This window comes from Lemur catta, chromosome 9 (assembly GCF_020740605.2).
Source record: "Lemur catta isolate mLemCat1 chromosome 9, mLemCat1.pri, whole genome shotgun sequence".
Lineage (NCBI taxonomy): Eukaryota > Metazoa > Chordata > Mammalia > Primates > Lemuridae > Lemur > Lemur catta.
Window position 1 is genome coordinate 68,761,600 of NC_059136.1, and position 24,603 is coordinate 68,786,202.

The 24,603-nt window shown below is 34.4% G+C and overlaps 1 protein-coding gene across 1 annotated transcript in view; it reads right to left on the minus strand.

Annotated features, from left to right (window-relative positions):
* The window catches only part of CNBD1 (cyclic nucleotide binding domain containing 1), a 345,001-nt gene that overhangs the window by 306,067 nt on the left and 14,331 nt on the right, over positions 1–24,603 (minus strand). Inside the window, exons 2-3 of the mRNA XM_045560473.1 lie at positions 18,217–18,286; positions 5,945–6,058 (exon numbers count right to left, since the gene is read on the minus strand). Of these exons, the coding sequence (XP_045416429.1) occupies positions 5,945–6,058; positions 18,217–18,286 (184 nt within the window). The remainder of the gene's footprint in view (positions 1–5,944; positions 6,059–18,216; positions 18,287–24,603) is intronic.

Below are 24,603 nucleotides of genomic sequence, written 5' to 3' on the forward strand. Positions count from 1 at the left end.
TTTATATGACTGGCAGCACAGTAGGTTTGTTTACACCAACATCACCACAAAAATGTGAGTAATGCATTGCTTGGTTACATTATGATTGCTATGGGGTAACTAAGTGATAGGAATTTTTTCAAGTTTTGGGACAACCGTAGCATATGCAGTTCATCCTTGGCCAAAACATCATTATGGAGCACATGGCTGTATGTTGAAAGAAATATCAAAACTAATCACTCGGGTATATTGATGGTTCCCTCATAGCTTCTGCCATATTATTTTTGGTCTATACCTTTCTGAAAGGTATAGACCTTTCTGAAAAACATACCCCTTACTGATAAGCATTTTGCTTAGTGCTTGCCAACTAGAGAAATATAGTTGGCTCTAAATCTAGTACAAATACTGTACATTTTTAAAGTTAGTCTGAATTTTTAAAAAATCATTTGATTTTTTATGCTGACTAATCTTTTCTGGAGCTAACATGGTCAAATCTAGTAATATTTTTATAAAAGCCAAATAAGATTATAACAACTATGCAGCCTTCTTTGTAAACACTTGAATTTCTACCCCTATATACATGGCACATTTGGGGTAGTATTGACATTGTCACAATACTAATTCTTCAAATCCATAAGCATGGAATATCTTTCCCTTCATTTGTGTCCTCTTCAATTTTTTAAATCACTGTTTTATAGTTTTCCCCACAGAGATCTTTTACTTCTTCGACTTAATTTATTCCTACATATTTTGTAATTTTTGTAGCTATTGTAAATAGAATTGCTTTCTTGTTTTCTTTTTCAGATGGTTCACTGTTGGTGTGTATATATAAATGCTACTGATCTTTGTATGTTGATTTTGCATCCTGCAATTTTACTGCATTTGTTTATCAGTTCTAACAGCTTTTGGTGAAGTCTTTAAGGTTTTCTAAATATAAGATCCTGTTGTCTATGAACAAAGATAATTTGACTTCTTCCTTTGTAACTACAGTAAACAATAATCTACTGTATATTTAAAAATAACTAGTAGAGCATAATTTGAATGTTCCCACCATGAAAAAAAGATAAATACTTAAGGTGATAAATATTTCAATTATCCTGATTTGATTATTACACATTATATGAATGTATCAAAATAGCACATGTACCCAAAAGTATGTACATCTATTATGTATCAATTTTTAAAAGTCACATTTTGAATAAATATCTCTAACATAGGTCTCCACAATTTTGTGGAAGCTTTTGTTTCAATTACTATCCTTTCTTTAAAATTTTTCTTCATTTCTGACATAATCTGACATAAACATACATTGATTAAAATTCTGTCTTTTCTTATTGTTTAAAAAATGGTAGATATTAACTTTGTTGACGCAAACAATATAGCAATTTTTAAAATTACTATTATCATATATATTAATTTTTTCTTGTACCAGGAGGGCAGTCATTGTTTATAGTGGCTGTTTTTTTTTCCTGTGTGTGCAAAATATCTCCCCACTCCAATTTCTTCTGCTCCTAGGTTCCATGCCACTAGGAGGATAGGTTAACATGTGTCCCAGTCTGAGCTAATCTGAATTCTTTTCCACGATTATTCTGGCTGAAAACAAATTCCCTTTTCTCCCCAGTGTCAGAGCTGTTACAAATCCAAAGCGCCTTGTGGCCTTATCCCCTGCCACACTGAGAAAGACCATGAGTACCAAGAGAAAATGGGGATAATCTACAAATATAAGCAGGGTGGCAAGCAGAGAGTCCTACAGGCACTCAGCTCTTGTGTCCCGCCTTCCTCCATTTGGCTAGGTGAGCCAACAGGCAACCTTTTTTGATCACTTATGTTCCTTTGAATACAATTTCTATTACCTAAAATCAAAACTCTGCACTCATTAATTAATAATCCAATCTGAAAACTGAAAGATTCATAAAGATAAATTGTGCTTAAATAATTATTAGCATGATCATTGCTTAAGATCTGTCTCCTTTGTCAGATCATAAACTCTAGAAGAGCAAGGACCGTGTTCATTTTACCTTACGCTAACTAGCACTGTGCCTGCATATGGTAGATACTTGGTAAACTGTAGTTGGACGAATTAATAAAAGAAAGAGTTGAATGAAGATACAGGAAATTGTGGTTATATTGTCCAATTTAACATGAAATCATAAGATTTCTTTTTTTTTTTTTTGAGACAGAGTCTCACTCTGTTGCCCAGGCTAGAGTGAGTGCCGTGGCATCAGCCCAGCTCACAGAAACCTCAGACTCCTGGGCTCAAACGATCCTCCTGCCTCAGCCTCCCGAGTAGCTGGGACTACAGGCATGCGCCACCATGCCCGGCTAATTTTTTCTATATATATTTTTAGTTGTCCAGATAATTTCTTTCTATTTTTAGTAGAGATGGGGTCTCGCTCAGGCTGGTCTCGAACTCCTGACCTCGAGCAATTCACCTGCCTTGGCCTCCCAGAGGGCTAGGATTACAGACGTGAGCCACCGTGCCCGGCCCTGTAAGATTTCTTGACAGCAGAATTTTTTTGCTGTACACATTTACATCACAAGCATTATAACTTCCTCTCCTAAGCCAGGGTTCTCAGATTTTAAAATTATCTCTCCTCATAGTATTGAGAATCAAAGTTAGAAAGTGTTCTTTTGAGTAAATGTTCAAACACAAACAGAGATTGAGCTGTAGTTTACATATTCTGGGTAAAAAATCACCTGCAGTATTGATTGGGGAATATTTGAAATGTAAAAAATAACAATTTCATTTAAAAATGTAAACTATTTACCAAATTCACTTTCATAACTGCATTATTGTTTTCACCTTTAAAAATACTGTTCTGAGGAAATCATCTGGCTTTACAGTACTTCCAAGATTTTTAAATGTCATTAAAAAGCAAATGAAAATATTAAAAGAGATAAAGTTCTAACTTTTGAGCAAAATAAGTTCTAAAATTACGACAGAATAGCTTCAAAGCAGAAGGGCCCCCTATTTACATTAAAAACTAGCATTTCATTTAAATTAGTACTTTTATAATAATTATGTCTTCTAAATATAGAAGATAGATATAAATCTGAGATTAGACCTGTCTCCCTCCCCCTAGTGAATTAAGGTTGCTAAAAATACTGATAGTTATGGCAATCAGTTTTTTGTTATTAAAAAGGAATGGTCACTATGTTTGTTTGAAAGAGATGAAAACAATTATTGTGCAGTATCATCATAAAGAACTCTTCTAATGATAATCATGACATTATTAATTTCATCTGTTCATTGAAATATGGAAATCATTTCATTGTGCAAGCTCCTTTTAACATAATGGCATTTTATATAAGGTGTAGTTTGCATCTTTTTATTGTTTAAACTATTTGAAAAAAGTCAAAATTTCTTGACAGATGGTATAATCTACATAAAACATCATTGCCATCTATAGTGCATGACAATAAGAGATAGACCCAGAAGGAGGATTGCTGTATCACATGGTCATTCTATATTTAATTTTTGAGAAATCCAGGAATGTGATATAATTTGAGATTGCAATAAATCTGCCAAGGCTGTTTCAAGAGAATACCTCTGTCCTCACCTGAGCTTTAAAGTAAATGAATCTGGTCTGTCTAGACCTACCACATGATGTGTGAAGATGAAACCAACCTAGCAAAGAGGCAGAGATACAGAGGAAAACTGAATTCCAAGATCTTCATTTAAGCCTGAAGGCAGCTCTACTCCCAAACATTTCAGGAATTCCCCTTGCTGCTTAAGCTAATCTGACTGGCTTTTCTGACACTTAAACAAATCTTTTTTTTTTTTTTTTTATTTCAGCTCTTCATGGAGGTACAAAAGCTCAGGTTATATACATTGTCCATGTCCCGCCCAACAAATCTTAATTAATATTGTGTATTTCCCTAGTCCTGAGTATTTGGCAGCCCACATTTCATTTTTACCTTTGTACTACAATTTTGCTATTAATAGAAATTTTGGGTCTCAGTCTTTTTTTTCTTAAAAATATGAAGACGGTATTCCATTATCAAATGTGTTAATAGTTACTGGTGTGCCTCCCTGCAGTCCTCTCAAAATAATGTCTTGACTAAAGTAGTAAACCCATGCTGGTTTAATTAATGCATAAATATGAGGGCAAGATGAACATTTCAGCTATCCATAAAAGCTCCTGGTCCCTTAGTCTATAGACAGAGCTAAATTTACAGGTTTCATTCTAATCAACAAGACTGGAATAGAAATTGAATATACTTGGAATAAAATAATATATAATGTTTTTATTAGATATTTCTATAGAGTTATTTAATTTTATAAATCACAGCATGCACTCTGTAGGATCATTCCAGACAGGCTTACTATCTAGGCATATAGTTTGTTCTAGATGGTAGATAAGGTGTCATGAAATGTTATATTTGAATCTCCATTTTCATGAGATTTGTATTAACTTAGCAGACTTGTTTATGAAAATTCAGAGCAACTCCATCTCCCAGAGATTTTTCCCAGTTAGCTCATGTGATATGTTCCACATAATACTGCCTTATGCCTATAAATAGAAGAAAGGATTAGGATAATGAAACAGATTGATGTCTCCCATACTGTTATCCTCCAACCCCTAGAATGATATTTGTTACAATAATTTTGTTTGAATTTGTATCTTTATATTGTTGATATAAATAAACAAAAACATTTTCTTGATCAACTCTTTTATAGAGCCAGTAAGTAGTTTGCCCATGGGGCAACACATATCTCTTAGTTACAGTTATGGGTCAATCCCTCTGCTAAGTGTCAGAAATGCAAGTACAGACTAGTAGTAAATACACAAGAGAAATGCAACCTTATGAATATGGCAATAGAAGTTATACAGGGTACAATCAGGGATTAGGGCAGCAGAGTGGCTGAGGATGTGGACAGATTAATTCTACTTGAATAGTACAGGGTGGGGGCAGTTGCATATCCACTAAAAGATACCCAAGGAACAACAACGGGAATGATACCCAAGGAAGAAACACTACCTTTTTGGATCTGATGTTGCACTGATTAAGAATCTTTCAGTTCCACTGAAGCCAGGGACAATTTGAGAGCAGCAGTATCACAACGTGGTCTGGCAATCCATCTCCATCATTGACAGAGAGGGCAGTCACACCTTCTGCAACACACTTAAATAATCTCATTCTTTGCCTTTAAAAATACAAGAGGCTGGGCGCGGTGGCTCATGCCTGTAATCCTAGCACTCTGGGAGGCAGAGGCAGGAGGATCACTCCAGGTCAGGAGTTCGAGACCAGCCTGAGCAAGAACAAGACCCCATCTCTACTAAAAATAGAAAGAAATTTTCTGGACAGCTAAAAATATATACAGAAAAAATTAGCTGGGCATAGTGGCACATGCCTGTAGTCCCAGCTACTTGGGAGGCTGAGGCAGGAGGATCCCTTGACCCCAGGAGTTTGAGGTTGCTGTGAGCTAGGCTGACACCACAGCACTCTAGCCTGGGCAACAGAGCGAGACTCTGTCTCAAAATAAAATAAAATAAAATACAAGAAATACATTTAAATACAGATCCACCTAGGAGCAGGAGCCCATTAAAACAGACTTCTCAAATGCCTTTCAGTTGCTCTATGGCATTGTCATTATTCCTTGACATGTAACATACCTCTAAATATCCTCCATCCACAAATACTCTAGTCATTTCCATGCGGAAATTTCTCATGAAACTTTATAGAGTACTTTAACTCCTTTCATAAACACTGCCATTCATTAGTAAAAGGTAACAATTCTTTGACAAAAGGTTTAAGTAAACATGTTCCTCAGTGGTGGACAAGTATTTTGCTCAACAAGAGAATGAATTTGCCCTCACCTACTAATCTCCATTTCCTCCGGTGCTCCCTAGTGTGGAGCGCCGGGAACTGATCAAATGCTCTAGCTTCTGAGTTTCACTTGTGCCCAAGCGAGTGCACCCACACAGACATCAACCTAGCTGTCAAAAGAAGATATCATTACCTTCGTTCCTCCCGTTTGAAAAGTTTAGGCAGTCTGGTTTTTTTGTGCAGAAATACTTTAGGATATTGCTTCATAAATATATTGTGAGCCGATGAGTCACTGTAAATACTCTGGCTTGAAAAAAGAGAGAGAAAATAAATTTTAAGTGTCATAAGATGACAATTTTTAAGAGAAAGATTTTTAACTCAATGTATATAAATTAATTCTATACAGACTAGTTAGTCTAAGAAGCAAATGACAAAAATGTAAAAGATAAATATTTTGTGCTTTAAAAACATCCACTAAAAATTATCTACAGTGTACCTCCATGGAAAATATTTTAAGAAATATCAAATTTATGACAATGTCAATGTAAAAATCTACATTTTAAGCTGAGCCTTCTTCAAACTTTTGTTTCTGTAATTGATTACAATCCTTATATAAATGCCACAAAATTAAAATCCCTCCAAAATGATTTACAAATAGTTTACATATACATTACTAGAAAGTGTATTTATCTGAATCTTTGCAATAGTTTGTTAAAATCTCATGCACTATTTTTTTTAGGTCTGGAATAAAGATGTCCTAGACCAAAAGGTTGGCATTTTCCAAATCCAGAAGATCACTAAAATTGTCCGAGATACTTTTTATAAGTAAAGATTTCTGATCTTTTTTCTAATGAATCATAAATTCCAAAAGTAGAGCCCCCACGTGGGCTTCTCCTTTTTAAATATCCACCTCAGGATGATTCTTTTACGCAGCCAGGTTTTGATCCACTGCAAATATCAAAAATGCCAATAAACAAGATCCATAGAAATACAGCACATTGTCTTTAAATATTAGGTAATGATATTTGTTTCTGGAAAATCTGCCTCATTCAATCTTCAATTGACAACTATCATGAAAAGTTGGCCAATTTTTTAAAATACTAAACACTCATCTTGACAGCTTATTTCAATAATTATCAAAAATGATCCTACTTCATTGAACACTGACAAACATCTTGGCCAATATTTGCCTCATGGCAATGAATACAAAAATCCTCAAGAGAAGCCTTTTTTTAATTCATTGTCAATGTAAATAATAACAACACATTCTAAAATATTTATAACAGCCTTTCTTCTCTTGGCTAATGTTCCTAAAACACAATATTGATGCCTTGCACAAGACAAATTCTATATACTTTAATAATCTTATTTAATTTACTGTAACAATTCAAACAAAACCGCTCAGATGTGATTTAATACGACATTAGGATTTTAATTCCCCTTTTCATGCTATATAGATACATTGATAAAGCGGCTACTCTGTTTTAAATCCAAGCACTGATTTCATTGGAGGCTTTCCAAGGATTTTTTTTTTTTTCTGTTCTGAACTCACATTCTTCAATCATCTATTTTACATGTCTACTTGTTTTTTATTGGCTACTTGTTATATTCCAAGCGTTGCACTAAGATTTTTACGTTGTTTTTGTATCCTTGCATATTTGTATAACCTGACAATGTTAATATATTTTATTGCCCATTCTACACGTAAAGAAACTGCAATCATAATAATTTGCCTAATTCATATAACTAGGAAGTAGAGGATACGGGGTACAAATGAAAACTAAATTGACTCCAAAACCCATTCTTTTAACCTCTGGGCCATCCTGCTCCCCAATTAATAAAACATTAGTTCTTGCTATATACCAGCCATTATTCTATGCAATTTACATGTATCTTACACCAGCGGTCCCCAGCCTTTTTGGCACCAGGGATGGGTTTCACGGAAGACAATATTTCCATGGATGGGGGGCGGGGGGCAGGAGGCGGAGCTCAGGCGGTGATGCCAGCGATGAGTGATGAGGAGGGATGGTAAATATGCTTGCTGGCCAGCTGCTCACCTCCTGCTGTGCACCCTCCCCTGTGGGGCAGCAGGCAGTGCGTTCCTAAGTTTCATGAAAGACAATTTTTCCATGGACCTGGGTGGGGGCAGGGGTGGAGACAGTGGAGCTCTGGGGCCAGTTCCTAACAGGCCACAGATCAGTACTGGTCCACAGCCTGGGAGCTGGGGACCGCAGTCTTAATACAGCTATGTTAGCTAGATACTTTCATCATCTTCATTTTATACCTGAAGATGCTGAGGTCCAAATAAGCACAAAAGTATAGACACATGCAACCCATGTTACAAAACTTGGAAACTTATTCCAATTTGTGATCTGGATGGATCATCTTTGGAATGGCTAAAAAGTCTATACTAAAATGCCAAATCCTTTACCCTTGTCAATTTCTATGTGTATAACTAAGCTGCCTCCTACACCTAATCCTTGACAATTTCCAAGGTAGGGTGGCTGATGTACATGAACTCAGTGTTTATTATCTGGGTCTCCAAAAGTAGTATGTCCAAGAAGTGAAACACGTGGAAGGCTACAATGGAAGAGTCAAATGTTAGAGCTAGAGGTGACATAATTTTCAGAATGAAGCCCTAAGTGCCCTATGATGCTATGATGTATGTTCAGTGTCACAAAAATGTCATTTGGGAGTATACTCCGATTTCTGAGTCTCTTACTGAAACAAAATCATATATTTCTGTGTGTTCGGTAGGAATGCATTTTGTATAAAACCATGTAAAATCTATAAATAAATACATCTAAACATGGAGAAATAGCTTACAGGAAACATAAAATATATATAATTAGATGGCCAGGGACAAAGAAATATTTAGAATTATATATAGTAGGATTGGACAGTAGATTAGGGACCCAAATAACTACCTGATGCTTGAATGCTGTCCAGAAGATATTTTTCATAATTTACTGGGCTATGAGTAAATGCTACCTGTGGACAAGGAACTTGCCACTTCATTGAAGCTTACCCACGAGGAAACTCAACTACAAAAAAAGAACTCAGGTTCCTCAAGCAGATGAAAAGAAGATATATTCAAAATCTATAGGTTTACACACCAAATTCTAGAGTGCTTTCAAGATGTTCTATACTCAAGGATCACAAAATTAAATGCTTATAGTAGCCAAGCAGATATCATACAGTGAGAACTGTGGTGAATTTGAAAAAGCATGCCAAATTGAGGAAGCTTTGACCCCACCTGTAAGCTTATTTTTCTCATGTGCTGATAAAGCTCCAATGTGGTCAAATCCTGCAGCTGTTTTTATTTTGCAGAAGCCAGAAATATAAATTCTTGTGAATTTTCTTATTTTTAAATGTTAGTAACTGGTATGGACTGAATTTAGTTCTCTCCACAAAAAACAAAAACAAAAACAAAAAAACTTATGTTAAAGCCTAACCCCTAATGTGACTGTATTTGGACCTACCTAACTGCAAGGGAGGTTGGGAAATGTAGTCTAGATCTGTGCCAAAAAAGAAGAAGATACAGTTTGGGAGAGCATAGAGAAGTCTCTAAGATAGATATACAATCACTGAATATTAGATCTGGAATTATTCTTATTTAGACGTATAGCTATCATTTTTTGGATAATGAAATAATGCACATACAGTTTAAATGACCTTCCTAAGCTTATATAAAGTAGAAAAATTGGTACACAAATTCAAGTTGTCTTGACTCTAAGGTTCTTCCATTTATCGTCACGGGGCAATCTAGTAGAGAAGGCAGGAAGTAAAAACACATAGCACACAGTCAAGGAACAGTGCCAATGCCATCAACTGGTGCCCTCTCCCCTGGTCTGGAGTGGTCTACCTGGCGCTCTGATGGCTGAGTGCTGGCCAGTGGAATACGAAAGAGAGGGCAGAAGGGATGTGCACCCCTCACCATGCTCCCTGCAAAGAAAAAAAAAAAAACCTTTCACAGGAGATTCTCAGTGTCCTTTCCCCTTCCAGCATGAAGCAGAAGAACAAATATTTGGTAGAGGTCTAAATTCCGAAACTAAAAGAACAAGCTGTCAATGAAAAGTACCTTTTTATGGCATGAAGTGGGAGACAAATAAATTTCTGTTGCATAAAGCCACTGAGATTTAGTGTTTATCTATAGCAGCTAGAAATACCCTAACTAATACAATGTTTCTTCTGTATCTCATTCAGTTCTGCTCACAGAATTAGAAACATAATAAGCTTTTAATAAAATACTTATTGATTAATTATATTTATGTGTTTGTCCTGAAGCAATTTGCATTTTTATTTTAAATTAATTAAAGTAAGTCATAAAAGTTGAATCTATTAAACCACTTATACCTTGTTTCCTCCTGAATTGGTCTTGTAAATATTGTAGCATCTACACATGTACTTAATGAAAATTGAAAGAAATATAAATTGTATCCTTTCACAATAAAAGAGGCAGTTACAATTTGGTATGAATTAAGCTGATTACATATTTTATATATACATTATATAATATATATTATACATGCATAATGTATATCCATAATGGATTTTATCCTTTTATTAAAATATGAGTTGAAGAAAAAAATGCCAATGCATTTAACATTAGGCTCTCAACCTAAATGAAAGATTATTCAATCAGCAATTTTTTCAGATAATGCCACTACAAAGTGTCACTCTATTCAGTTTCCTCTGTACTTATTTAAAATATTTTTGAAATATGAGTCTTTAGTTGTGAATTCATTTGACCATTTTCCTTATCTGTAGACAAAGCTCATTAGTCAATGACTTTATGCCTTCAAAATTATATTTTTCAAAAAAATTCCACATGCTACTACAATTAGTTAACCATAAAAATTAATCTCAAACTGCATTTTCCTATAGTTCCTGAAGAAAAATTAAAAGATCTATTTTGACAAAGTTAACTGCAAATGCATGACTTTAAGATTTAATCTAAGCCTTTTAGAGAGATATCGATCTGTCATAAAAGTTTTACTTCCCCTGAAATAACTGAAGTTCTTCCCCCTTTGAGAATCAATATCTGATTTGCATATAAAACTGAAGTTGTTGTGTAACCTTATGTGCGGTATTTAAGCCTCTCACTTATTTCTTTGTCTCCTGCCTACCTTTAGAATTGTTGTAGTGGTTAGAAATAATAAAAGTAAAGCTCCAGGCCCACTGTTTATAATATATTAGGCATATAAATCCAAGTACAGAATGTACAGCATTTAGAAATTAGACAATTTTATTTTATTAAAACTGTGAAGCTATAAACTTCACGTTCAATGGAAAAAGGACAAGAATTTGAGTCAATATCAGATCTTCCTATAACAATACATCTGAATGCAGTACCTGCCGTGTTAAATGTTATTAGGACTGGAACAGTCTAGCCATGAGAAATATTTCTTTACTGAAAAGGACCTAGACACTGACTCCAAGTGAAAATTTCATCACTGGAATGGGACTTTTAAAAAAGAAATATCTAGCACTCATTGTCCTGTAGCATAGAACATGTACCTTAGAAGCACATACATGCCAGAGGGCAAAAAAATAAAAATAAAAATTGTCAAGGTTCCTACAGCGTCTTGATTCTCTGAAGAAACCTGTTGTTGCAAATATCCTGCATTACAACTTTTTGGCCGTCCTACATAGAACAAGTGGGCTGAGAGGAAGGGTGCGGTATGTTGAGGAGAGTCACTGATGGGAGGGAGTCCTGCTGGGAGGAAAGTGAACCTTGATCCAGGAACAGGAAGGGAGCCCAGTCTGCTTCCTGCTTTGAAGAAAGTCTCTTAAGGGGAATGCTTGAAGATGCATACTAGCTTTAGGAAGAAAGAGATAAATTCTCCCTCAAGGAAGTTATTCTTAATTTAGCCCATAGGTTACCACATGTTAAGAATAAGCAAATCTTTCACAAAAAGATCACCTGCAAAGACAAGCTACCATGAGTGCAAGCCAGCAGAAACAATAAACATATTTAGATTCCTAAAGCCTATAAATCCACATATGCTAGATATAGAATATAAAATAGTTATGTATAAAATATTTATAGAAATAAAGGACAGAATCACAATGATGATCCCTGACAGTAGACTATCAGGCATGAACAGGCAAATATGAAAAAACAACTAAGTAGAACTTCTCAAAATTAAAATTATAATCACATTTTAGTACTTTTTTATTTTATTTTTTATTGTGTATATTTAAGGTGTACAACATGATGTGAAATACATATAGTAGTGAAATGTTACTATAGTGAAACAAATTAACATATCCATCATCTTATAGAGTTAGCCCATTTTTTTTTGCTTGTTTATGGGCAAGAGCAGCTCAGATCTACTCACTTGGCATGAATCCCAAATACAGTACAATTTTATTACCTACAGTCTTCATGTCGTACATTAAATCTCTAGATTTATCCATCCTCCATATCTTCTACTTGTATCTTCTGATCTATATCTCCCCATATCCTCCCTTCACCACCACTCCTGGTAACCACTGTTTTGTTCTCTACCTCTATATACTTGAAATTTTTTTATCCCATGTGTAAGATCATGTGATATTTTTCTTTCTTTGGCTTAAAATAATGAACTCCAGTTTCATCTATGTTGTGGCAAATGGAAGGTTGTATTCTTTTTAAGAGCTAATTAGTATTCCATCATGTATTTATACATTTTCTTTCATCCACTCATCCATCAACAGACACTTAGGGTGTTTCTATATCTTGACTACTGTGAATAATGTTGCAATCAACATGGTAGTGTGAATATTTTTATGAATGATAATTTTATTTTCTTTGGGCATGGGATTTCTGGATCACATGGCAGTTCTATTTTTAACCTCTTTAGAAATATCCATACTGTTTTCCATAATGGCTGCACCAATCTACATTTTCACCAACAGCGTACAAGTTCCCTTTTCTCCACACCCCCTCCAATATTTATCTTTTGACTTTTTAATAATAGCCATCCTAACAGGTATGAGGTGGTATCTCGTAGTGGTTTTGATTTGCATTTCTCTGATGACTAATGATGTTGAGCACCTTTTCATATACCTGTAGGCTATTTTTAGTCTTCTTTGGGGAAATGTCTATTCAGGTCTTTTGTTCATTTTTTTAATTGGGTTGTTGGCTTTTCTACTATTGAGTTGTATGAGTTCCTTATAAATTTTGGATATTAACCTCTTATCAGATATATGGTTTGTAAATATTTTTTCTCAATTTGTAGGCTACTATTGAGATGATTTTTGTGTATGGTGTGAGGAAGGGTACAATTTCATTCTTTTGCATGTGGAAAGCCAGTTTTCCTAGCACCATTTATTGAAAAGACTATCCTTTCCCCATTGTTTTTTCTTGGTGCCCTTATAAAAAATTAGTTGGCCATATATGTTTGAATTTATTTTATTTTATTTATTTATTTTTGTGGCCTCTCTTCTGTTCCACTGGTCTATATGTCTGTTTGTATGCGAGTACTACACTGTTCTGATTACTATGGCTTTGTAATACAATTTTAAGTCAAGACAAAGAAAAGATAAATGTTTTCAGTGATAGATATGCCAATTACCCTGATTTGATCATTATACATTGTATAATGGTATCAAAATATCATCTGTACCCCCAAAATAGGTACAAGTATTGTACACCAACTTTTAAAATAATAGATAAAAATTAGAAATTAAAAGAAATAATTTAAATCCGGAAATGTGATGCTTTCAACTTTGTTTTTCTTTCTCAGACTTATTTTAGCTATTTGGGGTCCTTTATGGTTTCTTATGAATTTTAGGATTTTTTTTTTTTTTTTTTTGCTATTTCTGTGAAGAATGCTATTGTTATTTGATAGGGATTACATTGAATATGTATATTGCTATGGTTCATATGGACATTTTAACAATATTAATTCTTCTAATCCATGAGCACAGGATATCTTTTCATTTATTTGTGTCATCTTCAATTTCTTTCATCAATGTTGTATAGTTTTCAGTGTATGGATCTTTTACCTCCTTGGTTAAATTTATTACTAAAATTTTTTTGGATGCTTCATAAAGGGGATTGTTTTCCTGATTCCTTTTTCATTTAGGTGTTATTTGTGTGTAAAAATGCTACTTTTTTTTTTTTTTTTTTTTTTTTTTTTACTTTTGTTGTCATGTACCCTGTAAATTTACTGAATTTATTTATTAGGTCAAAAATTATAATTATTAAAATTAAAAACTCAGTGAATGGGTTAAACATCATATTAAAACAAATACAGAATTAATAAACTTAAAGGCATATCTATAGAAATTCACAAATTCTTCACAGAGAAATAAGGAGGTGGAAGATAAAAAAAGAACCATAAAATATATTTATTCTCTCATTAAAAGCATTTATGGAGTCCCTAGGGTATTCTAGTTTCCAGTGACAGAAAAATTAATAAAATAGGATTCCTATTTGAGTTGGAAGACTACTAATTGCCCCCTCCCAAATTCACTCTCTACTTCTTCCCAGAAACATGGTTACCCAGCTAGAGACCACACTTTCCCCTAGCAACTATTAATAAATTTGGCCAGAAGACAGTGTTCTTGCCAACAGTATGTGAGAAGTGATTGTAGAAATTCTGCAACATATATTAATCATAAAAAAGATTAATATCCAAAATATCTAGTAATTTCTATAAAGAACCCAATAGAAAAATGGGTAAATGCTATGAACAGAAAATCATCAAATGTTTGACAATACTACCTCTGGGTATGTATCCAAATGAATTGAAATCAGTATGTTGAAGAGATGTTTGCATTCCTATATTTATTGCAGCATTATGCACAATAGCCAAAAAATAAAATCAACCTAAGTGTCCGTCAATGGATAACTGTATAAATAAACTATCATATATATGCAGAATGGAATATTCAGCCTTAAAAATAAGGAAATTTTGTCATTTGTGACAATGTGGACAAACCTGGAGGACATTATGCTAAGTGAAATAAGGCAGAAAGAGAAAGAAAAATACCACATTCTCATGTATATGTGAAATCTACAAAAGTTAAACTCATAGAGAAGTGCAGAGTGGTTATTGAACATCAAAATGAAATTCAATTTGACTCATTGAACTCTGTGCTTAATATCAAGGGGTAGGAAGCAATAAAATAAATAAAACAAATCTCTTGCCCTCATGGAGCTTGTAGTCTACTAGGGATGAACCTAAGAATTTAGAAATTCAAAGTAACATTATCTTCCCCTTTGTTATTCAATTGTTCTTCTACCCTTGATTAAAAATCCCAGGATAACATGCCAATCTACTGCTTTTATTCTGAAAGGAGAAACTTTATTTTAGCATAAAAACTAATGCCTTTTGTGGGTTTCATGTACAAAATTTCAAACTTTGAATCATTTAATTCTCATCCTTTCTGTTTTTATTATAGGGGAAAATATATTTCATTTGTCATCTTTAATATATAAGACATAAAGAAATAATAAGTATGAATGAGTACATTTTTCTTAAATCTCTGTAATTCCAAAGTCCTTAAATAATTTCTGTGAATGTATTTCTGGTAAATTGCCTAAAGAAATCTCAGGGGACAAAAAGGACCTGAATTGCCAAACCTTCATTAATTTTTTTGTAATTTATTTTCTCATGCTAAATAAATATTCATCTTCATATCTAATTTCGTGTTTGTAATGGTATATTGTATTTTTTAAAGTGATGCAAAACCCATATATACACACCCTAAAACCTATCCTCGGGATTGCTGGTGTGTGCCAGTACCTCAAGAGAACACACCCCAGAAATTCAGAGGAATTTAGGCCTCTAACAGAAGACACAGAAAACGTGAGACTTAACAGAGGAAGTTAGGCAGCACAATCAGACTGGGTCTGAACCAGATCATTTTCTGGTGAAAGAACACCACCCAGGAGGAATTATCCAATCCAGGAAGAGGATGGCTAATAAGAAGTATTTAGAATGGACCCTTTGGCAGAACTATTAAGTTATTAAGCATGAAATGTCCGATTTCCATAAGTACGAAGTTTGATAGTTGATATCTCTGACATTTCACTTTGACACTTCTTGTTTTATTTTTATTGTGAAGGTACATCCTCAGTCTAGCAAATACAGTTTGGCTTGTGACAAATGTTTTAGAGCAATTTTTCTGAAACCATGGGTAAGTCAAAAATTCATGTTATTTTCGAATATGGGTTCTGTCATGGAACCAATGCAGAGCAGACAGCTCAAAATATCAGTGGTTTGGAAAGGATGTGGCTAATGAAATGCACTATATGTTGATGGTTTGAGAAGTTCCATTCTGGTGATTTTACTCTTGAAATTGAGCTATGTGGGTGACCTGAGACCAAGGTGGATAATGATGAACTGAAAGCTGTAGTGGAAGCAAATCCATCTCAACCTATGCAAGAATTAGCAGCAAGGTTTGACGTTACTATTCCAACAATATTGGGCCATTTGCAACAAACTGGGAAGGTAAAGAAGCTGGATAAATGGGTACTGCATGAATTAAATAAGCATCAGAAGAGAAATCATCTCAAAGTTTGCTTATTTTTTGCTGCCACGACATAAAGGCGAACCATTTCTACACGGTATTGTTATGTGTGATGAAAAATGGATTCTTTTTACAATCACAAGCATTTGGCACAATGGTTGGATAAAGACTGTGCCTAAACACAGTCCAAAATAGAATGTTCATCAAACAAAGCTAATGGTGTCTGCGTGGTGGTCCAGTGCTGGTATTATCCACTACAGCTTCATGAAACCTGGTCAATTGGTTACAGCAGATGTCTGTCTATTGCAACCAAGTAGACAAAATGATGAGGATGCTTGCAATTAAGCAAGATTGGTCAATAGAGACAGGCCAATCCTCTTCCAAGACAATTTTTGAACACAAGCAGAACAACCAACGCTGCTTGACTACAGAGGCTGGACTTAGAAACTCTATGTCATCGATCATATTCACCAGACCTTGCACCAACTACCACTTCTTCCAGGCTTTGGACCACTTTTTGCAAGGAAAAATATTCAATTCTCAACAAGCTGTGGAAAACAACTTTCACAATTTCATCATCGCTCACTCTTCAGGCTTCTTCGCTCCTGGCATAAACAAGCTACCATTAAGATGGCAAAACTGTGTGGGTAGTTTGGGTGCATACTTTAATTGTACTGCTTTTTGTATGAGATCTAACAAACTACAGTTTTGATTCGAAATCAGACATTTCATATTTAATGATCTAGATGATTCCATGTGTCTTATGACTATCACCCGAGCAAAAATAAAATCTAGAAACATGTTGAAAAAGGAAATGTGTCTGGGTCAGAAAATAAAAGGAAAACAAAAGAAAAGAAGGTATTTAGGTCCAAATGCCTTAACTAGCTTCTGATTCATTAGAGAAGGGACAAACATATAAGACAGGTTGAAAGCTTGGATGTTAAAAATTTTAAAGACAGTTTAAATACTTGGATGAGCTTTTCTGTTATTATTATAACTAATACTTCTTAACCCTTATTATGTGCCAGACATTGTTTACGTATATTAGCTAATGTAATCATCCTAATATCCCTTTGAAATGGGTACTATTATTATCTCTATTTTACAAATGAGAAAACCAGGATTCAAAACAGGCAACCTGACTCCACAGTGTATGTATTTAATTCTTCACCCTGTGTTGAAAGGCACTGATACTGAAAATGTGGCAGCAATGCACAGGAAAAGAAAAAATCCCTTTTGGTAGAAAACTAAGAAATATCAAAGTTACATGTCCTCTTCCCTTTCTCTGCCTGAGAAAGAAGAAATGAGAAGACAGATGAAAATATAGAAATAATTTGAAATGGTTAAAAGGATATGACTCAGAAATGTTTTAAAATACAGAGAGAAAATCTGTGAATTTAAGGCATTTTCTCAATCGTCCTATTAAAGATAAGCCAAGGTCCCCTGCTGAGTGAAGGAAGGTGGGAGAGTGGATAGACATTAATGAATATGAAAGGAAACACCAGCTTTATAATTTCAAAATTCCATCTTGGAGGAAGGAGTTGGCAAGGAAATATATTTTTAAAAATTAAATCTTCAAGTATCTCACATCTTAGGAATCCCACGCTTTGAGCAGTGATATTTCCTAGTTCTCTGGTTCCAGTATATTTCAGAGGCATCCCCAGTGCACAGACTGCACAGGTACTTATTGCACTTAATATTTGTGTTTTCAACCAGTGAGGACCGTTCCCTTTTACGAGTGCTTTATAAGTGCTAGAAAGAGCCAGCGAGGGATGAATTATGTTTGCTCCACCCTAAACTGTTTTCTTAAAATATGACATACGTTCTGCCCCTTCCATCTGAAGAAATAACCTTCAGGTTTTCAAATGTTTTTATCTGTGTGGTAAATCAGGTACCTGTGAGAGTCAGCAATGATTTACTACTATACTTTGTCCATAAAACAAACATATTCATATTCGGTTGAACAACAGAAAAAGAAATGCATGACTAACTTACCACCGTTGTAGTCCTCTAATATGGCATAATGCCTTCAACTGACCGTAATCAATGTGCTTAGACATTTTCAAGTCTGAAAAGAAATCAATTAAAAAGGTGAGTAATTTTCCATAATCTTATTAACCAAGTGTGTAAATAGAGTTTAATTGCAAACATTCATTATTGTAAAAGAATTCAATGACTATAGAAGTGAGGTATTAACAGTCTTCTGTTTGATACACAAGCAGAATTGAATAGGGTGATTAAAAAATTGAGGAAAGAATTTAATGTTTTTCATTGATGTCAAATCAGATCTGGCATTTTTTTTTATTTCCAGTAAATGCTAACATTTGTTTGTCTCATATAATGTCACTTCCCTGAAAGTAAACATTTCAGAATCCCTATCTAATACCATTAGAAGGTAAACTGGTTCCAGAACTCCAGCTGAAAATTCAAAGAGGAGTTTTCTAAATCTCTCTCTCTCTCTGATTCAATCCAGTCTGTGCAGGCTTATTCAATCTTACACTGGCCCCCCCCTAGAAGGCTCCCCCTCTTCAGAGCACCTTCAGGGGTCTGGATTCAGTTTGCAATTTCTTCTAAAGTTCACATGTAAACAAATTACAAAGATCCCTAAGAGCAGAAAGATAGTAATTATAGCCAAGAAGCAAACTAATTGTGATTCTCCTTCAGTGCCAGGAGGAACCGATATCCTTCGAACGAGATGGAAAGGAAGACAGAGCCTGAGTATTATAAGCATCTTTATAGTGATGGGCACTCAGATCACAGCCCTCTGGTTACTTCAGAAGAATGAATGCTGTTAGAGTGTTGGAAAACAGAAAGCAGTAATAAAGATGAACTTCTGTATGTTATTCCATTCTTTAGTGAAAAGCTGAAAAAATCAGTGGCTTAATGCATTTCCAAAAGTTTTTAAAATTAAAACACATTCTAATTATGAATAATTTAGAATTTGCCATGTCCAAATTTATCTGTTTTAATTTCAGGTTCCTAAATCATAAAATTTCCTTTGTATAAACTCTTTGTGATTTAAAAATTAATCAGCAATAGCAGATACTGCTTTCTAAACATAAAATTTAAATAAGGGAAATTTAAGTCAAAAATTGATTGCTATCCACATAAATCATACCATTTAATAAATGTGAAAGTACTGATTACATGACATGGGTGTTTTCTTACTCATATTACTCAGGTAAGCCTCATGAAATAAAAGAAAAAATTACCAAATTGTATTTTAGCATCATATGAAATAATTATTTTAAACAAGCCAAGTTATAGCTTAGATATATTAAAAATAATTTTTAGGATACCAATATTTTGATATAAGATATTATATAAAATATTAATTATAATAGGTTTTTAAATACATGAATGGGGAAGGGACTTTTACGAAGTATTCATTTAGTCTATTTCCCTAATGTAGTTCAAGCATAATGTCAGTAACAGCCCTGATGAGTGATGTGGACAGGAAACGAAGATGGTCCAGTAGAGATTTAGAAAAAGGTCAGGGCTTGAGAAATTCTGACCAAGAAGGGACTTAAAAAATATATATACATATCCTTTATGTTCAGTTAAAGTGGCTTACAAAAAAAAAAAAAGAATTATAAAACAGATCATAAATCTGAGAATTACTAGTAAAATATAGAAAAATTAAAGTAGTTTAATACTTAACAATTTTTTACCTAAAAATCACATTGCCTAACAAATGCTGTAGCAGTTGAGGCCAAAGTTTCTTGAGAGGCTTGGAACAGCCAAGTAAACTCAAAAATAGAATGGGCTATATAGCACTCATAGCCTCCTAGAAGACCATTTTAGCTCATCAAAACGTTTCTTCCCTGATCCTCAGTTCTGAGATTATTTATCATAAGGGTCTTTCTAGGAAGAGTGTTGAACATCATAAGGGATCCTGTCTTTGAAAAGCAGTTTTATTAAAAATTTTAAAAGCCACAGGTTTCCACATGAAATCATAACTTTGTAAAGGCCAGATGTGAGCTTTCCTGGTGATCAAATTTAATACAAGGATAAAGCTTAAAGAGGTTCAAAGAGTACAAAGTTTACATTTGTCTTCTCATCTTGTTTTTCCCTCATGAATATGTCTCAGCCAGGCTGTTGATAGAAGCAGAGGTGGTTTAACCCTACAATGGGGTTAAAACCAAGGGTTCCAACCAGAGTAAGTTTGAAAGAGGATTAGAAGATGATATAAAAGTGTGGTTACAAAATTAATCCTAAACTAGAAACCTACTGTGCAATTAAAAAAACCTATTATCTTTGTTAATATAAGGTCCACTGTGTATTATTGAAATGGATAAAAGTAAATTCCAATGTTTTATCTCAGTGGTACATTGACGATCATGTGTTTACATGCATTAGTGTTTGTTCGGGGTAGATATATTTTTATATTTGTGCAGTATGGTAAATTAAGTATGCTTGTGATGGGAATTAAAAATAGTTTTGGTGTTAAATGTAACTAAACTATCTTTCCCCAACAAGATTTCCCTTAAGGGATAAATAAATATCACCTGCAAAATGCTAAGAGGAAGCAATGGAGTAAGGGAAGCCTTAGGAATACTGTAAATGCACAACCACTACTTACTGGGTGACCAGGCTTATCAGAGTGGCTGGAAGGTGAGATGAAAGAGATTGACAGCACAGCCATAGAGAAAATGCCACAATGACCTTATGAAAACATCAGGGTAGGATTAGCTAGAAAACGGAGAGCAGACCGGCTTCAAAGTGGCTGCAGTGTACACTTTAATAATTAAGCCAGTGATCAATGGAACCTTGCTTAATACAATTTTCAGAGCACAAAGCAGCAGTTCAGCAGCAATAGCAACAGAAACATTAGCAACAAACTTTGCAGTAAGAATAGCAGCCCTCATACTCTAATAAGCAGAAGGTGTATTCTAGCATAGGACTGAAGTACTGAACAAGAAGCTGAACAGGAGAAAATTTTAAAAAAGGATCCTTCAGGGACTATAAACATGACTATATACATTCCTATATACTTGGATAAATGATTTGATTCTAGGGAGAAGGAATACATTTGTAAATAAGTATAAACTTGTATAATAAGAGGTCATTAAGCATACCTACATTAATCGTGAATAGTGTGTCTATTCATATTTCTTCAACTAATTTGTTATTGTTTTCTAAAATCCCAAAGTTAATTCTCCTTCAAATAATATTGGATAAACGTAAGGCACCTAAAAAATGGCAACTAAATAAACCATCGAGAGGCAAAGGAATAGTGCCTAACCAGGGTTTTCTATGAATAAAAGTTGGCACACTGATAGGAACAATTACCCGAGTGGGTCTATATTGTTTGTGTTCATTGTCTGGGTGGGTTAAGATGTTCAGGTAGAACTGTATTACCTGAGAAGAGAAAGGGGGAGAGGAAGGGAAAGAAGGGGAGGAAAAGGATAAGAAGAGGTAAAGGTTTTACAACAAATCATCAAAATAATTTCCCTTTATATCCAACATTTTTGGAAAATTAGTCTACATTCATCTTACTTCCTCAACTCAAATTCACTTCTCCATCCACTATAATTTATCTTCTGCCTTCATTATTGATTGAAATTGGTTTCATTAAGATCATCAAAGACCTTGTAGTTTCTAGTCCAAGAAGCCTTTTTCTGTCTTCGTCCTACTAATCCCTGTGTGACTTTTGACATTGGTGAAGTTTCTTCCCACTAGGTTTGTGTGACACCATTTTCTCCTTTCTTGCTTCCTCCTGATTAGACAGTTCTGCTGACTCCTATCTTCTTCCCTCCAGCATTGGTGTTGGCCAGGAATCCATTCTTGCTACTTCTATCTTTTCAGTTTAGATTCTCTTCTTTCATGACCTTATCTGCACTCATGTCTCCAACTATCACATACACACTTAAGACTCTCAAATCAAACTCTCTAGCCTAAATCTCTAACTGCACTCCATAGCATTCATGTAAATGTTCCCCAGGAAAATCAAATTCAAGATAACCAAAATTTCACTCAAAATTTCTCCCTTATTTCTTTTCCTCAAAAAACTTGATACTCTCCTGAATTCTCTGTTAAGAAAACCCGTATCACCTACAATAACTCTATCACCAATCTTGAGAACTTATTCTACCCTCTCCTCTTCAGAACCAATGTGTCATGAAGACCAATTCAACCTCTTTTGAAATATATCCTAAATATCTTCCAAATACAGTTGTCCCTCGATATCCATTGAGCATTGGTTCCAGGACACCCTTCCCACTCTCCATACAAAAATCCATAGATGTTCAAGTCCCTTATATAAAATGGCATAGTATTTTCATATCACCACCAACTCGTATCTTCCCATATGCTTTCAATCCTCTCTAGATTACTTGTAATCCCTGATACAATATAAACACTAAGCAAATAGTTGTTATACTGGATTGGTTTTCATTTGTATTATTCCTATTTTAGCATTACTATTTTTTTCCAAATATTTTTGATTCCCAGTTGGTTGAACCCACATGCAGAACCTACAGATATGAAGGGTCTACTGTATGTCCTCCCAATCCTAATGACAAGCAGAGCCACCAAACAGGGCCATGTGGTGAACACACTGTGAAGCAGTACCATTCACATGCATGTGACATGTCAGTTCTTATTTCAGGTCCTCTTTGAGCTTCATCTGTACTATTATAATAATCTCCTAAGTAGCCTCCCTGACTCCAGCTTCTTCCTCTCCAATATATCTTCCCTGCTACTCTCAACTACTTTTTAAAATTTCAGTGTGACTGCATAACTTTCTTCCTTGAAATCCTCTACAGGCTAAAGTTTAAATGCTTCATATGGAATATCATGCTTTTTATAATTGTTCCTACATTAACTTCTAGTTCCTCACTGAATACCACCCTCTACATTCCTCCCCCATTCTGTCCATCCTTCAACAACACATATTCTGGCTGCTCCATGGACACACCTTGTCAATTCAATAGGATAATCTCTTTAGTTCATTTCTCAACTTAAAAAACTCATCCATCCTTTTAGATCTGCCTCAGAAGTTAACCTACCTGTGATACTTTTTGAAACATTTCTTCTGTAGAAAAAGATAACTGTATTTTACATTGTGCTTTTATAACACCATGAAATGGTTGCATGAAAGCAAGCCTTATCTTTCTTTATGACTTTTTCATTTATACCTATAGTTCTTCCAATTTATCGTCATCCCCTGAGGATAAGGTTCTTTTTCTACTCATCTATAAAATGCTTAAACTTATCACAATGATTGGATCTAAATAAATATTTGTTAAATTATAATGAATAAATAATAAGAATGTGGTTCTAATTTGTCATGTGTAAGGGTCAGTTGTAAGCAAGGAAAATCAAGGAAAGATAATGAAGGCAAGTAAGTGAAAATAAAGCTGTATTTAAAGGAATATCTTCAAAACTCTAAAAAATACCCTGCTCCTTGCAGAATATCAAACATTAATCATTTTTTATCCCTTCTACATGAGATTAAAGATCATGTCATTGCCATTTGGGGGCATTAAAAACCTATTCATCATGGTAAACATAAAGAGCAAACATAATATAAAAACACTAAATAATATAAAGCGTTAAAAAAGGTGGGGGAAATTGATCTTCAGAAAAACCAAGGATTAATCATGTTTCATAACTATAAACTCTGAGGAATATCAACCAAACAGTGAAATATCAATAAATTATAAAAGAGGTGCAAGAGCACACACATACTGCTCTTGTTTGAGCAAACAGGCGGAGTTCTCCAGGGGCAGGTGGTACAGCTCTGAAGGGTACAACCAATTAAACCTTACTTAGAATAGGAAGTTCTTGAAACATGGACAGACTAAGGGGCACTCTTGAACCACTGACATACATGGAATGCAGGGTTAGGCAAGTATTACACATAGTCATTTTGTTTAAGAATCAAGTAGTTATGGTAATATAGATGACAATGTTAAGTGATTATCAAGATAGAAGCAGCTGATCTCAGTGACTGAAGAGAAATAGAGGCCAAATAACTATACAAAACCTCTGGAATACAAATGGTGACAGCACTAATTAGGCACATATCGTTTTGGGAAGAGTACAGAACAGAGTTGATGAGAAAGTATTCACAGTTAAAAGATGAGAAAATTCAATCTGTATGCCAAACCAGCTCCGTCCCCACCACAATTTTTTTTCTAGCAAGTAATCTACCTTTGAAAAATAACTGCCATTCAATATTCCTGGGACCTAGGAACAATCTACTCTAAGGGAAAAGGTGAAAATTATTAACTTATCAAATATTATAAAAATAAAATAATATGCATCAGTATAGGAATTATGCCAGGAAATAGGAAAAAATCCTATATTCCTCCATTACACACACACACACACACACACACGTACACACACTTGACGAAATAAAAACAAAATTGCAAGGTA